General features: G+C 36.0%; 1 protein-coding gene across 1 annotated transcript in view; it reads right to left on the bottom strand.

Moving 5' to 3' along the window:
- fab1 (1-phosphatidylinositol 3-phosphate 5-kinase fab1) overlaps window positions 1-17009 on the bottom strand; it is an 809612-nt gene that overhangs the window by 253799 nt on the left and 538804 nt on the right. The window contains exon 29 of the mRNA XM_090380831.1: window positions 12367-12787. Within this exon, the coding sequence (XP_090236957.1) occupies window positions 12367-12787 (421 nt within the window). The remainder of the gene's footprint in view (window positions 1-12366; window positions 12788-17009) is intronic.

Genomic DNA, 17009 nt, shown 5'->3' with positions numbered 1-17009 from the left:
ATATAAAGTGTATTGTGATTATGCGGTTCAATAAACATGTTCACCAGTTGTGTTTCAGTTATTACGTTAACTGCATTTGTGATCTTAGTACTAAGGTTGTTTAAAGAGTGTGGTTTTGAGAGGGAAAACCACGTTTAACATGTCCCCACAGAAAAAAAGTCCAGTGGAAAAAATCGGGTGAATGAGCTGCCCAAAAAATTGGCCCACTTCTGCAGATCCATCTGTTTGAGAAGACTTTGTTTAAAAATTGTCAAACATTCTGAGTGAAGTAGCAAGGTGCTTCATCTGGCTGAAAAACTGCACTGGCTTCAATTCTTAATTGTTTTAGTTCAAGAATAAAAAAAATCCTCTACCACTGAAAGATAACTATCATCATTAACCACTGTTTTTTCAAAAAAGAAAGGACCAATTATGCATATTCCAAGGACAAACCAGATAATGATTTTGGAGGAATCCCTTTTATGGTGTTTCTCTCTCTCTCTCTCTCTCTCTCTCTCTCTCTCTCTCTCTCTCTCTCCTCCAAATACAGAAATTATGGTGATTAACCTTGCCGCTAATGTGAAATGTTTCTTCAAAATTATGATTGCAATCATAATTTTGCTGCATAAGAAAGGAGATTGTCCCACATTTATAAGTTGTTCACAAAGGCCATTTCTAACAGATTAGAAAGAATACTTGATGAGAATCAATCAAAAGAGCAAGCTGGCTGTACGACAGGATTCTCCTATGGATCACCTTCACATAATATTGCAGCTAATGGAGAAAGCAAATGAATAAAAAACACCATTATGCCTAATATTTGTTGATTATGAAAAGGTATTTGACTTCACACAGCATAAGGCAATGTTTCAGGCATTGGAAAGTGAGGCACAGATACCGCATACATTATGATTTTGAAGAAAATATATGAGAAGGCTACCTCCTTTATTAGACTAGACAAAGATAATAGCAGATTTAAAATTGAGAAGGAGTTCAACAAGGAGACACAATCTCCAAAATTGTTTACAGCTGCCTTTGAGGAAGCTTTCAGAAGATTGGACTGGTCGCAGAAAGGATTCAATGTGAATGGAGAGTACTTAAACCATTTACGATTTGCAGATGACATTGTGATCTAAGCCACGATCCTGAAGAATTAGAGGAAAATCTTAATCAGTTATGAAGAGTTAGTAAGGATTTTGGACTAAAGATGAATATAGTAAAAACAAAAGTAATGATGAACAAGCATACCACAGGAAAGGATATAATTGTTGAAGGGGCAGAAATTGAAAAGGTGGATTCATATACTTATCTTGGACAAATCATTAGCTGTAATAATGATAAATTGCTGGAAGTCAAGAGAAGAAGAAATTTTGGATGGATAGCATTCAGGAAATATAGTCAGCAATATTCCAATTTGTCTGAAATGTAAAATAATGATCCAATGTATACTCCCCACCATGACTTGTGGAAGTGAAACTTAGGCATCACCAAACAAATGGAAGAGAAGCTGAAAAATACACAGCAAAGAATGGTACAAATTATATTTGAAATCAGAATCTTTGTTGGATAAGAAGAGAAACACATGGATTAGGCAGCAAACATAAGTAAAGGACATTCATATCAAAACTAAAGAACTGAAATGGACTTGGGCAGGACACATAGCTCAAAGACATGAGATGGATTAAGAAAATAAATAAAACCTGGAAGACAACAACAGAGATGGACAGATGAAATTCACAAGTTCGTGGGTGTAAATTGGATGGCCATTGCACAAAATAGAAGGAACTGGAAAGTTGCTGGAGAGGCCTTAATCCTGCAGTAGATTGAAAATGGCTGATGATAATGATTAAGGTTAGTGGCTTTCAATCTGTCTAAAGTCTTACTTGAGTATTTTTGTAAGTGACACGTTGTTTATACACTTACACATTTCATGAGAGATGATGCATCAGCATTTCTGAAATTATAATTTGCAGTTTTGTGCAAAGAAGTGTAGTTGTTTACATAACATCAGCTGGTTGCACTTATTACGGTTTTTTAAATTTTAAATGCAAGGGGCTTCATAATTTCATGTGATAATGTATTTTTCCTTTTCGGCAGAATTAATAAACGTTTGTTTCATTTAAGATAAGTATAAAACAAAAATCGAGTACAGAAGTTTGTATCTGAGCTTGTTTATGTTTAAACATTTATACTTCAGCCTTTGTTTACATAGGTATGCTGCAACATAAAATTCATGATTTTAATTTCAAAATTAATCTTTTGAGCAATTTAAAGTGACTTATAAAATAAATGTAATTACCAGTTAAATATACTTTATTACAGAATTTTCAAAAAAAACAGAAAAACAAGAAAAATGCATTTCTATAACTTGAATAATTTTAGTTTTCTCTTCAAGTGTGAGTTATAGAAGCTCTGCTGCTGTGGTACAGTATATTCTTGTTAATTAGATATTAGATTATTCAAAATGTGATATATTTTGAAGCTGTTATTGTTTTCCAACTAATGATATAGGGTTTTATATGCATTTTTGTATGGATTACTTGAAATATGTTTACAGTGAAATTCAAAGTCTGAATTATATCCAATGACTTGTGAACAGCTTGTTTGATTTGAAAAAACTGCTGTCATCAACTACAGGTAAATATCATTATAATAAAATTGAACAGAGCTATAATGAAAATTTGCTAGTTTACCAAGTTTCATTTTTGCTGCTATAATAGTCAATCAGTTGGATGTATATGAACTGTAAATGCATAAAACAAGCACTGTGTTGTTTATTATGTATAATTATACATAACTTCTAAAAAAGAGAGAATAATCCTATATTACAAATCCCAGCACACCAACTCCAACCAGTGGCTGAACCTGTAATAGTAATTGTGGCATTGTTATTGTTATATTTTTGGTTTTTAGGAGCATTAGCAACTAAGGCCATATTGCTCTGGGAATATGCAGTAGTCATTCCCTGACCTTTTCGCATCCTCCGTATTTGGTGGTCACAGGCTCGAACCCCGGTCTAATCAAGAAGCATGTGCTACGCACTGCTGCTCCTGCCCACCTGGCTATGGAGATGCTAATTGTGGCATGTGATGCAAGAAAGCAAGGGTATGAGCTTATGTAGCATCAGCCAAAAAAAAAAAAAAAAATTCACACAATCGTTCCCTCTAAATGTTTGTCCAGGTCCTCCTTAAATTTATTTAACATATCAACTTCCACAACGACAGATGGAAGTTTGTTCCAGCAATTAATCATCTGCTGGCTAAAGGCAAATTTCCACACATCTATTCTTCAGCTGTCTTTCCTTAATTTGAATATATGCCCCCTTAGGTTCGTAATCTGAACAAGTGGAAAAATCCTATCAGAATTCAGTGTGCTCAACCCATTCAAGGCCTTATACACCTCAATCAGATCACCTCGCAGGTGTCGTGTCCAGCCGCTGCAATTTGAAGAACTTAAGCCTCTCTTAAGAGGATCCCTTCATTGCCCTCAACAATCTTGTTGCCCTTCTCTGTACATGATCAAGCAAATCTACATCCTTCCTAAAATGAGGCCTCCAGACCTCTACACAGTACACAAGGCGTGGCCAACCATTGCCTTATATAGAGGGACAATCACCTCCATTTCCCTGCTAGTAAAATTCCTGTATATCATTGAAAAAACCTCATGATCTGCTCTTGCAGCCTGTCTGCATTGTTCAGCAAACTTCATATCTGACTGCACAATTACTCCCAGGTCTTTTTCATTTTCTACCACCCTAAGTGTAGTACCACACAGTTGGTACATTCCTCTGGGGTTACTTCTAACCATATGCAGTACTTTGCATTTGTCAATGTTAAACTTCAGTTGCCACTTCTAAGCCCATCTTCCCAAATTTTCTAGATCCTGATACAGTAGCACACTGCCATTACTGTCATTAACAACCCTGCCAACCTTTATATCATCCGCAAACTTCAACATAAGCCTGATATTCCTTCATTAATATCATTGATAAATATAAAAATAATAGTGGACTCAAAACCAAACCCTGTGGGACTCCACTAATAACATTAGTCCACGAAGAGCAGTGCCCATTGATTACCACCCTCTGTCTTCTCCCACTCAACCCCTCTCTTTATCCATTGTAGTAACTTACCCTTAATACCATTCTGCTCCAATTTGTACAGTAGTCTTCCATGCACAACAGTATCAAAAGCTTTCCTGAAATCTAAGTACAGGTCGACCATCACTAATCCGGCAGCGTTGGGACCTGTGGGGTGCTGGATTAGTGAGTTTGCCGAATCACTGGTAGTTATTTTAGCACATGCAGTTTATCCAACAGCTAACCACCTCCTCCTACTTTTAACACGACTTCCAAGCTAGTTTAAGAAAAAAATTCCCCAGCGACCAAAAAATATTTAGCAAATAATTTGTTTAGTAATTCTAAAATAAATATTGTAATGTCAGTGTTGTCGTTTTTTTGCTTAAAATATATAGAAATAAAAAAAAAAAGAAGTATTTTTTTATGTCGCATATATGTGGCCATATATGGTGGTTACTTTCTTGAGAAGCCATGTCGGCCATGTACATGTGATGCCATTACGGCATACATATGAAGGTCATTTGTGATTAGTTTATTGCAAGCACTGCAATAAAACTAATTATGATAAAATAAACTCTCAAACATTGCAATAAGTTTGTCAGTATTGTTGGAGATTGTGTGAAAAAAAAGTTCATTAGGGCACTGTATTATCCATCATATTGTGTTGTGTTTTCTGCAAGTTTGTACAAGTGTTTTGTAAAAAACAAAAATCTAAAAAGGAATGGCTAAAAGAAAATTACTAAAATAAGAGAAACTGAGAGAAATTGTTGGAATTTACAATTAATCAGAGTTAGACTTCCACAGACACATCGCTGTCGAGTTTTTTCAGAAGTTCAACTTTATCTGTTATGTACAATGTTTCCACTTTCCACCATGAGAGGCATTTCCTTTATACATTGGAACCATGGCTGGGGCTAAATGTGAGCAGGTTATAATAATAAATGCAGAAAAACAAGTGGGAATGACTTGCCAGTGTTTACGAGTTCGCGCCAACAGCTGATGCTACAACCAACGCCACCAAAATAGTATTGGCAGGTCGGTGCGCCGACCCGGGAAATATGAAATTACGTTCGCGGAAATTATGTCTGAATTAGTGGTGGAACCGGATTAGTGGTGGAACCGGATTAGTGATGGTCGACCTGTATATGATATCAAAATTATTTTTTGTATCCAGCTCCTTTGTAACCACATCATAATATCTAATCAAATTTGTCAGACAAGACTTTCCCTTAACAAACCCATGCTGTGTTTGAATTATTGCTGAAGTCTTGTCTAGATGATCCTGCAATGCATCTTTAACCAGTGACTCCATTATTTTACCCGGAACAGAAGTTAAACTAACTGGTCTGTAATTACTCGTGTCACCCTTTGATCCCCCTTTGTGAATTGGGGGATACATTTGCACATCTCCAGTCCATGGGACCTCGAGTCCAAGGATGCTCTCATAAGGGTTTGCTTAGTTCCTTTGCCACATCCTTTAATATAACTGGATAGTTCCCATTCACCCCCAGGTGTCTTTTTTATGTTTATCTTCAACAATTTTTCCTCCACTTTACTCTCAGTTGTTACAAAATCATTAAGCACCCTGCTACAATTTGATATCCTTCTGGCATTTTCAATCCTTAATTACTCCTCATGTGTTAATGTAGATGAAAAATACTCATTTAGATCAGCAGCTATCTGAGAATGATAATCTACAGTCAAACCATCGATATCAAGTGGACTAATCTGATTCATCCCCTTCCTTTTAGAGTGGTGCCTCCATAGCCAGGTGGGCAGGAGCAGCAGTGCGTAGCACACGCTATTTGATTAGACCGAGGTTCGAGCCCGTGACCACCAAATACAGAGGATGCGGAAAGGTCAGGGAATGACCACCGCATAGCCCCGGAGCAATATGGCCTTAGTTGCTAATGCTCCTAAAAACCAAACAAACAAACAACAACATCCTTTTAGAGTTTATATAAGTAAAGAAATCCTTGCTGTTTTTCTTAGCATCCTTTGCCAAAGATTTCTCATAATCTGCCTTTGCCTGCTTAATCTCCTTTGTGACTTGATTACAGACTAGCTTATATCTGCCATAAGCTGCTGTGTCACCTGATAATTTATATGCATCCCTTGCATTTTTCTTCTCTGTCACGAGTCTCATTAGTTCATTTGACAACCATTTAGGTCTAAACCTTGAACAATATTTCTTTATAGGTATGAAACATTTAGTAGCTTATACGATTAATTCCTTGAATGCTTCCCACTTAGAATTTGCTGTTGGTAACATCATCATCATCAGTTTGTCCCACTGTATGTACAGAATTTAAAAACTGTCTGAGACCACTGTAGTCACCTTTATGGAAGCAAAAGCCCCTTCCTTTACTCCTGATGGTAATTATATCTTTAAGTAAATCTCACATCAGTACACTCTGATCACTACCACCTAGTGGTTCCTTTATCTGCAAATTCTTAATACACGAATGATCACTGCTGATAACCAGATCATGAGTATTACCCTCTCTGATTGCCTCTCGAACATGCTGCTGCAGAAAACAGTCATCCAATAAATCCACATAAGTCTTACTAGTGTGCGAGTGACTAACCCACAAGTTCCAGCAATATCTGGAAAGTTAAAATCCTCCATTATAAGACATTCTGATTTACTAGCCCACTATTTCTCTGTACAATTATTCATTGTACTCATTCGTGTCATTAGGCCTATATAAAAAAAAAGGTAAACTGCAGCCATTATCAACCCATTGCAGGATGGAAGCCTCTTCAACAATTCATGCTGAGGGAAATGGACCATAATCTGCCATGCTGGTCCAGTGCGGGTTGGCAGATCAACCGTATTTAGCAGTCAGGGGCTTGAACACCAGTCTACTCAAAGAGCGTGTGCTACTGCACTCCTGCTCTTGACCACTCGGCTATGGAGGCCATTAGGCCTATAACACACTCCTGCTCTTATAACACACTCCTGCTTTTTGCTTTTGCAGTGTTATGTCACACCAAACTGACTCAACAGTGCACTGTCCTATATATCAACTGGATGCACTTCTTTTGATTTTACGTTTATTTTAATTAACAGCATAACCCCTTCTCCTTTCCTATCCTGTCTATCCTTTCTGTACACATTGTACTCCTCAAATTCCAATTTTGCATTCCTAATATCTGTGTGGCACCATGTCTCTGACATCCCAAAACAGTATCCACCTTTGATGTCTTGACCAACACTTCAAATTCATCAAATTTATTTACTATCTTCTAGCATTGGTATATATGCAAGTATACATGCACCTATTCCTATTCTTAGTTACCCTAACGCATCCCATATACCCACCTTTTTCACAATGACTGCCATCAGTTCCCGAAACCCCAAGCATCTCTTGCTCCAGGCCGCTGCCTATTCTAATAGAAGTAGTGCAAGAATCACCTTCACCTCTGCCTGTGGCTACTTTTAACCTTTTAGTCTGTGAATCCTCGAAGCTAGCAGTTTTCTGACCCACCTAACACTGCCTCGATAGCATCAGCAAATATTCTTGCACCCTTTCTATTTAAGTGTATCCCATCCCTGTAGAAGCAGTCTCTCCTGTTAACAAGCACAGACCACACTGAAAAAAATTATACCCCATGAGCCTTGCACATTCCCTCCAGGGCCGAACTGATTGAAAAGGCTCTCATCATATACTCCCTCCTATCATGTCTGGGCAGAATTTCAGACACTTTCAAATTTAACCCTAACTCATGATTTTTTTGTAACATTGATTTGTACTTATTAAGTAAATCTGCAGATCTCCTACTCTTAATGTCATAGGTGCTAATGTGTACAACAATATCACCCTTTGTGCCCTTAAAAGATGATATATGTTTCACAAAAACATCAACTTTTGCCCCTAGCAGACATACCCTGGTCCTATTCCATCTATCCTTTTCACACAATATATTACCTGTCTCCCTGACAATAGAGTCACCAACAATAACTAGTTGCTTTGGGACCAGTGCATTCTGTCTTGGAGATTGCCGCTGTGTTGCCTGATGCACAATAGTGAGCTCTATTGACCAACACTTCTTGATGGGTGGGCCCCTCATATTAATTTCTTTGAGGGCATCTACCCTACACCTCAAGCTCTCATAGATGCCCATTAAAACGCTGAGTTGACGCCTAATTTCTAGACACACTCTGCACCTGGCACACACAAAGACATCTTCCTTGGCTAGATCATGTTCTGTTCCAGAGAGTTCGGTAAACATTTCACAAGTTGCCCATTTTTTTAGGCTGTGATGCATTGGAGAATCCCTCCCCCCCTCAGTCGCTCTACCTGATTGGCTGTGACAAAAACTTATTAATCAAAACAAGCATGTCACTTTTTAGGCACATTAGCATATATATATGCCGAGTGCCTGTTGTCTTCACTGTATTCATCTGTCTGTCCGTCTGTCCATTCACATATAACAACTTAATTAACTCCTAGTCAATGGATTTTCATGAAATTTTATATTTGGGCCTTTTAAAAATATTTGTTGATTTCAATCTTTAATATCAGACAAATAGATGTCTGGCAATTATTATTTATTTTATTACATACAATTTGTACATAAAAAAGAAATTCACATATTAAACATAATTTTAATTTAATGCAGTACTGTTAGCTTTAGACAGTCCATGCACACTTTGTGTACTGTTAAGTAAGACTCATGAACATAGTGTCAACTGTGAAGATATATATATATATATATTTTTTTTTTTTTTTTTCACCGGAGGAAAGAGGAGGAAACATAAGGAGGAAAGAGACTTAAAAAAAGCAGTATGTGGGAGAAGAGTAATAAACATTATACAGTTGTAATTGAAATGGCTAAGTTTAGAGGACATAAACTTATAGTTTTATTGAATATTCTATAAAGCTATAATTATGGTAATTAATTGATAAGAAGATAACTATTTTTACTTCTCACTTCTATTAATCACAGAAAAAAAAAAAAAATATTTAGTTAATTGAAGGAAAAAAATTGAATGTGCCTGAAATGTAATGTACTGCATACATTAACTAATTTGTTTATTTTCTGCATGTTATGATTCTTTCAATGAAATAGGCAGAGTAAGCAACAAGCAAGCCCTGAATAGCAGGTTTCTGCCATGGCCAGTTCGCCCAAGCAATCACAGGTTCAGTTGCAGTTTGAAACTTGATGTGCACGGAATGTTGAGATATTAAACTATAGGATTAATAGAGAGCATTATCCATAATTTGGGATATTATTTGCTGTGTAATCTTCGTAATCAACAAAAAGAGTGCCAATTTGGGTCAAAAAGTGACAAAAGGGTCACAGAGTACTTATGTGAACCACCAACCAGTTTGACATTACTTTAGAGCAGCTGTGAGAGAGAGAAAAAAAGTGTGTGTGTGTGTGTGTGTGTGTGCGCGCAGAGTAGATACTATGGAAAAAATATACGTTTGATTAAAATTGTGAAATTTTTTTACCTTGGCCATGTGGAATTAAATCTATTCTTTGTGTGCACAAATTAGGCCATTATTTATAGAAGAGATTAACTATGATGCTGCTCTGAAGAGCTTCTCTCTCGTTTTCAATTTCAATACTATTCTTCTAAGCCAAGTTAAAAGACAAAATAACAAAAATTTTACACATACCTCCATGTTCAAACTGAACAGTCTTTGGAGATTTACCCTCATTTTAAATTTCAATATTACTCTGCTGAGCCAAGTTAAAAGACAAAAAAATATAAAAAAGTTATCATATACCTCCACATCTGAATTGAGCAATTCTAACAGCCTGAATATTTAAAAAAAAGTTTTTTTATGTATTATTTATTTTAGTATATAGTTGCATGTAATATCTTTCTTTCAATAAGCAGCTTCCATGGTTAATCGTATCTGCAAATAAATAGCAATTTATTTACTTGTATAGGGGAAGAAAAAAAGTCCATTTAACTCTGCACGCAGTGCGTAGCACACACTTCTTGATTAGACCAGGGTTCGAGCCCGTCACCACCAAATACGGAGGATGTGGAAAGGTCAGGAAATGACCACCGCATATCCTGGAGCAATATGGCTATAGTTGCTAATGCTCCTAAAAAAAACCAAATAATAATAAATAAATTAACTCTGCACAACCAAGGTAAACTTTTGTAATTGTAATCAAACATTTTTTCAGCAGTGTTCAGAAAATGAGCATTTTGTGTCTACCACTTTTATCTCTTCTAAAGTGATGTCAAGTTAGTTACCATCTCACAATTAGCAGAGGCAGTTTAAGCTTAGTTATGATGTTTAGTGAAAGTGATAGTACAAAAACGAGAGAAATGTCACCAATTTTGGCATGGATTGCAAGATATTAAACATCAAATAACATCCCAAGGCATGGATACCCCCTCTTTCTCTAGCAGATATGTACAATTATTTTAAAGTATTAATATACAAGTTGTATAAACTGAAATGTATGACTAGTAATAATGGTAAAAACAAAACTTAGCAATCTTAGCAAACTAACCTATGATGTGTGAGAAATTTAGTGGATTTCTCCATAGTGAAATTGCTATTTTTATAATACTTACTAAATTAATGCATTAACTGTCTATTCACAAATGTCTATGAAATGAAAATATTATTAATATTTTAAACGAGAATTACAAAAATTCTGTACAATATCAAAAACATCTGATTAAAACTGAAATGTTCTGATCTTGAATGGATATTTTGAACCCATCTAAATCAAAACAGTTATATTTCAGTCATTTGAACTTTAAATTTAGATTAAAATTAATATTTTAATCATTGGCAAAATCAGAAATGTATGCCTGAAACTGGTAAAAAAATTTGAAGTAGATGGCTGACATTTCAAACTTATTCTACTAAATATTTTTTGGAGGATTTAGTATGCTCATTAAGAACATGAATTGGAAATTGGAATTCCAAAGAGAAATAGTGATCAGAAAAAAAATTAGATGAAAAAAAATTGAATTTTAAAAAATCCAACAAAGATCATCAAAAATGCCATCTAGTCATTTTATATAGATTACTGAAAATCAACACTGAGTTGATGTTACATTAGCAACATCCACTTGTGTACATGAATGCACGTGGTCTGTGATGCTGGTGAAGACTCAAAGTCGGGAATGGCTGATATAGGACTGTAGTTTGCAGATACGATGATCAGTTTTTAAGTGCCTTCAAGGAAGAATGGGTTGGCATCAAGATCTTTTCAAGTTCAAATATGGAATGATTGTGGGGGTAAAACATGCAGGTGAAAGTAACTTGACAACAGCCAACAATAAGTCTACCATGCCTCAACAGCAGTTGATAAACCAGCCAAAGGTCATATGTGGGATCAGTGTATGGCTGATGCCCTTGGTAGGCATTGTGTGCCTCATCTCATAACACAGCTGCAATGCAGCATAGTGGCTCAGCTAACCACCCGGTACAACATAGGAATAGTAAAGCCAATATCAACATGAATTATGCACCAGACATTAACTTGTATAGGCTATGGCAGTCAATGGTCATCACAGGTACCCATGGTCACTGCTAGATACAAGAAACTACACCTTGAATGGGCATGTCAGCATCAACGTGGGACCACCAATATGTGGAAATCTACTGCCTGGTCTTATGAATTGTATTTCCAACTCTATTGTGCTGATGGGCATATCCATATTTGAAGAATGCTAAATGAGGCCACAGCACCTGGATGCACTGTTGGTGTTTGGCAGGATGGCGGTGTTATGGCTTGGGAACTGTTTTTGTAGAACACTCTGGGTCCTCTCATCACCATTAATCAAAGGCTTGATGGGAACACTTACCTTTCTATCGTTGCCTACCAAGTACACCCTTTCATGACAACAGTGTACTCAGACAACTCCACCATCTACCAGCAAGACAATTCACCATGCCACAAGGTCAGCAGGATGCTAATTGGTTTCAGGAACATGACAATGACTTCTCCATCCTCTCATCGCCACCCACCTCACCCAATTTAAATCTAATTGAGCACATCTGGGACCTGCTTGAAAAGGATATTCAATGCTATGACCATCCACCTGACAATGTGCAAGCATTACTGGACACATTGTGTAATGCATGGGTAGCACTACCACAGACAACCAGCAGCACCTTTTGGAATCCATGCCAAGCCGTGTAAGCTGTATTACAGCAAAAGGTGGCCCTCAAGTAGTATTAGGTAAGTGTTGCTAATGCAATGCCAACTCAGTGTATATAAAAATAATTAAAGTTAAAGAGACTTCCAATGGCTGTGGGGATTGCCCTGTAAATAAAAAATATATACTGTAAAAAACTGAACATGAGCATAAATCTTACCATCAATATTGACTGAAGTCTCTAATACTCTTCCTACACCAGTGGGTTCACTGTGTACTCTTTGAATTGGTTTTTTGATGTTTTCTATAACTACTTCAGAGTTATCTACTGAAGTGATATCTGTTAGAGAAACTGAGCGATTACAGGCAGATCTTTCAGACTGTTGACTATCTGTAGAAATGGAATGAATTAGACTAGCATAAGGCTGACTGTCTGATTCAAAATTATCTGATTTTTCATTAGAACCTTCTGAAAATTTCAAATCCAAACTTTTGTTTTCCACAGAATTACTATAATTTTTCTCATTTGAGAAACCTTCAATAAGTTCAGTTGTAAGAGGGCCAGATATCTTATCAGCAACTCGAGTACACAATTCTTCCCAGACATTTGTAGTACTGATCTGTTCAATGGCAGGCTGTACCTGTTATTTCACCATAAAAAAGGGAGAAAAAAAAAATCAATACTTAATTCAGTTTACCATCAGTTATAATTTCATAAAAATAATTACTGTTTTGGTATTTATTATATGAAAATTAAAGGTACAATTTGATATCTTAATTGTTTAAAACTTATTTCTTCTTCAAAAAGATTTTGACAAGTATGAATCGTATAATTTACATAACAATATATTCAGCAAGGCCACTAAAAAATTACTTTCTAAATTTTTTTTATGATTTCCATAATATCGTTTTATTTTCATATATAGATTATGTTTATTACTTGTAATAGATTAAATATGCATTATAAGAAAACTATATAAAGTGCCTATGTTGTAAATGTAACAAATTTTTGTTCAAAATAACATAAAAGTCTGTGCTACGTTTAATTTTCACACACTACAGAAAAAAAAGGAGATACCACCCTTAAACTTATTAACAAATTGCTTGTTGGAGCACTCACATATTAGATTGACTATTTTTTATTGCAACCTCTACCCCAAGACTCATAAGACTCTCTCTCTCTCTCTCTCTCTCTCTCTCTCTCTCTCTCTCTCTCTCTCTCTATCTCACTCACTCACTCACTCACTCACTCTCTCTCTCTCTCTTTTTTAATGGGCTTGCATATGAAACAACTTTTATATCTATCAGAATCTTTTAATGAGGAGGCAAAAACATTCTTTTCTATAGTGAATTGAACCCATTTATTTTAATAAATTTTCCTCTTGATGCATTTCTATGTTTCTGATTATTTTATTATGCAAATTTATGATTTTAAAAGTCAGACTTTATCATCTTTCAGTGTTCATCTTTCGTCTCACCCATATCATTTTATGTGTGATACTTATTTGCTTCTTTGGTATTTAGTTATTCCACACATTACAGATGCAAATTATATGATAACAAAAGACAATTACAGTGATAATGATTATGAACATATAGATAACTGCACACAAAATACAATATGAATAATAATCATAACGTGTAGCTATGATTTTTTTTTTTAAAGTTGAAGTTAATTACTGATATGGATAGAGATGATTAAGTGGTAGGACACAAAGATTGGTTATAAATGACCACTGTGCTTTATGAACCAATGTGATGAGTAAAGTTCCACAGGGGTCAGTATTGAATCCCCTTACTGTTTTTAATATTCATTAATGATACCGATGTAGGCTTTCCAAGTTTGATGTCTATGTTTTCACCATGTTTGGGTCCACTAATAAGTGTAAAATATCAGGAACCAGGGTTCACTACATGGGCTCAAAAGCACTAACCTTCTTTTCAATTGAACCAGGTTGAAGGCTGTGATACTCAAACCATGGCAAGTTGTGTTCTGAAATGCCTTTTTGATCACCACTATTGTACTGCATTTTTATTTGACTGTCGGTAGCCTTTCTATTACTGTGCACAAGTTTTGTTAGCCTCTCATATCAACTCATTTCCAATTACAGGATAACTGTTGGCTGGATGTTATTTGGTTACTGGACCAATCTTGATACAGAAAAGACACCTTCTATGTGAAGATGAGTATCAATAGCTGTAACCCCAGCAAGGTTGCAGCTATTGATACTCATATCGGTATGCCTGGTTCTGAATACCATGCCATGCCATGTTCCAAGTCATTTAAATCTGTCTTGCCAATTCTTACATCAGACTGCACACGGCAGAATCCTTACATATCTTCCCACCTGATTTACATAATGTGGAATGAGCACATGGTTACTGAAGGATTGCCCCCATTTCATGAAAGCATAGGTGTAATATTAATGAACATTACTGATGAAATTATTTTAATGAAACAACATTATTAACGATTTTAATGAAAATGGTTAATGAAAATTGTTGTGTTCTTGAATTGGATTATTTATTTATTTATTTATTTTTATTAGATTTGATTTGGTTTTAGTTTTTTCTGGCATATGAGAAACTCAGACCATGGTGTGCCAAATGCAATAAATTAAAGTAAAATAAGCAGTAACCTATATTTAGGTTACCGCTGAAAATGTATACAAATTAAAAATAAGTAAATCTCAATAAAAACAGATATATAAACAAAAGTGTATGTGATGACTTGATAGTCATTTATATAAATGCATATATAAATATATATATATATACAAAGGGTACTAGGAAAGTTTTGCAATATGACGCAACAATGAATCACAGGAAGCTGCTTATTGCTGCATGTTGAGACATGTTCATACATGCATAGTAGCCGCCGCGCCAAGTCGATGGGCTCAGTTATTCATTAGTAGTGAGAGTGTAAAGTGCTTGCGATGGCATCGTGGTCACGAAATGAGATAAGGACAGTTTTGCGGTATCATTTCGTGCGTGGTTTAACCATAGACCAGTGCTTAGAAGAAATGACTCTTGCACTAGATGATGATTGTCCACATCGTACAACGATATTCAGGTGGTATAGAGAATTCCAAAGTGGAAATTTCACTCTGGAGGATTCTGAGAGGCCGGGAAGGCCAGGAACGTCAGTTACGGAGGAAAACGTTACTGCTGTGAGGAAAATGCTTGACGAAAACAGGCGAGTGACCTACCAACAGATAGACGATACTTTGGGCCTAAATGCACCAGCAATTCGTTCGATTCTGCAAGATCATTTGCACGTGAAGAAACTTTGTTCTCTCTGGGTGCCGCATCAACTGACTGAAGAGCAGATGACACGACGTGTGACTTGGTGCCGGGAGATGTTAAAAAAGTTTGATAAGGGACAATCTCGGTATGTGAACAACATCGTGACAGGTGACGAGACTTGGCTGTACTATTACGATCTGCCGACCAAGGCTCAAAACAAAGTTTGGGTCTTTGATGATGACGACACACCCGTAATTGTCAGAAAATCCTGATCTGTAAAGAAGAAAATGATAGCTGTATTTTTCAAATTGAGTAGAATTGTGGAACGTGTCGTTTTGGACACGCAGAAGACAGTCACAGCTAAGTGGTATACTGAACAATGCCTGCCTAAAGTCATTGGATCTATGAAGAACCTGCGGCCAAAGTCAAGAATGGACACCTGGTACCTCCATCACGAAAATGCTCCAGCTCACCGCGCCAAAGCCTGCACCGAATATTTGACCACGACAGGACTGAAACTTCTCGAGCACCCTCCCTACAGTCCAGACCTTGCTCCCTGCGACTTTGCACTGTTCCCGTATGTGAAAATGAAGCTAAAAGGGAGGCGGTTTTCCAGTGATGAGGACCTTCTACGGGCTTGGGAAAACGAGTGTGCTTTACTCCCTAGTGAAACTTGGCAGAACTGGTTTAAAGATTGGTTTCGGAGGATGGAGAGGTGTATTGAATGTAGAGGAAATTACTTTGAAAAAATTAAATAAACAAAGCTGTATTGCAAAACTTTCCTAGTACCCTTTGTATAAATAAAAAATAATAGGATGTAGTGATAAAAAGTCTAATCTGAACATCTAAAAAAAAACTAAAAAATTATTAATTTATCAAATCGGATTATGGATCTGGGACACTACTAGTTATAGCAGCAAGACCCAGCAACCATAATAAAATATAGACAAATATATTTGATAAGTATATTGAGTAGGGTTGCTGACCTGTCAAGTGTAATTACAATGGAATATATATAAATTAATATTATATATTTTTTGAAATATATATACAGTATTTCAAAATAATATATATGATAAAAATAATAGAATATAATGACATTACTGAATGACTAAGCAAGCAAGAAAAAGTAATAAATTATTAAACTGGTTTATGGTCAAATTTCTTTGGTCTCCCATACAGCCCTATGTTTGCTACACTCTGCTAATTTCACCGACTCTGGTCTGATCCTACAGTAAGGATCAGATTAATATACATTTCTGTGTGTATATATATATATATATATAATGTATTAATAATAAGAGGTTGTAGTGAATGTTTATAGCAAAATAAAGAATGATATTTAGAGAAATATTAGGTTGGTTCATGGACTAGGGGCACTACCAGCAATACTAGAAATATCCAACAACCAATAACAGAATGTAGATAAACACCACCCCTCTTCACAGAAGTGGTGGTGGTGTTTGTTTCGGAGTCATTATTTATTCCAGTATTTGCGAAACTCCAACATAGTCCTCAATATGGTATTTTCTTCCAGGAGAAAACTTTAGTTCCATTACAATTCACAGAAGTTTTATTTTCTGCAGTGCTAAGGACTCACACTATATGGCAAGCAAC

This window comes from Mastigoproctus giganteus, chromosome 9 (genome assembly GCF_048544385.1).
Source record: "Mastigoproctus giganteus isolate SK-2022 chromosome 9, ASM4854438v1, whole genome shotgun sequence".
Lineage (NCBI taxonomy): Eukaryota > Metazoa > Arthropoda > Arachnida > Uropygi > Thelyphonidae > Mastigoproctus > Mastigoproctus giganteus.
Note: the sequence above shows the minus strand (reverse complement) of the source record. Positions and strands in the feature narration are given on the sequence as shown.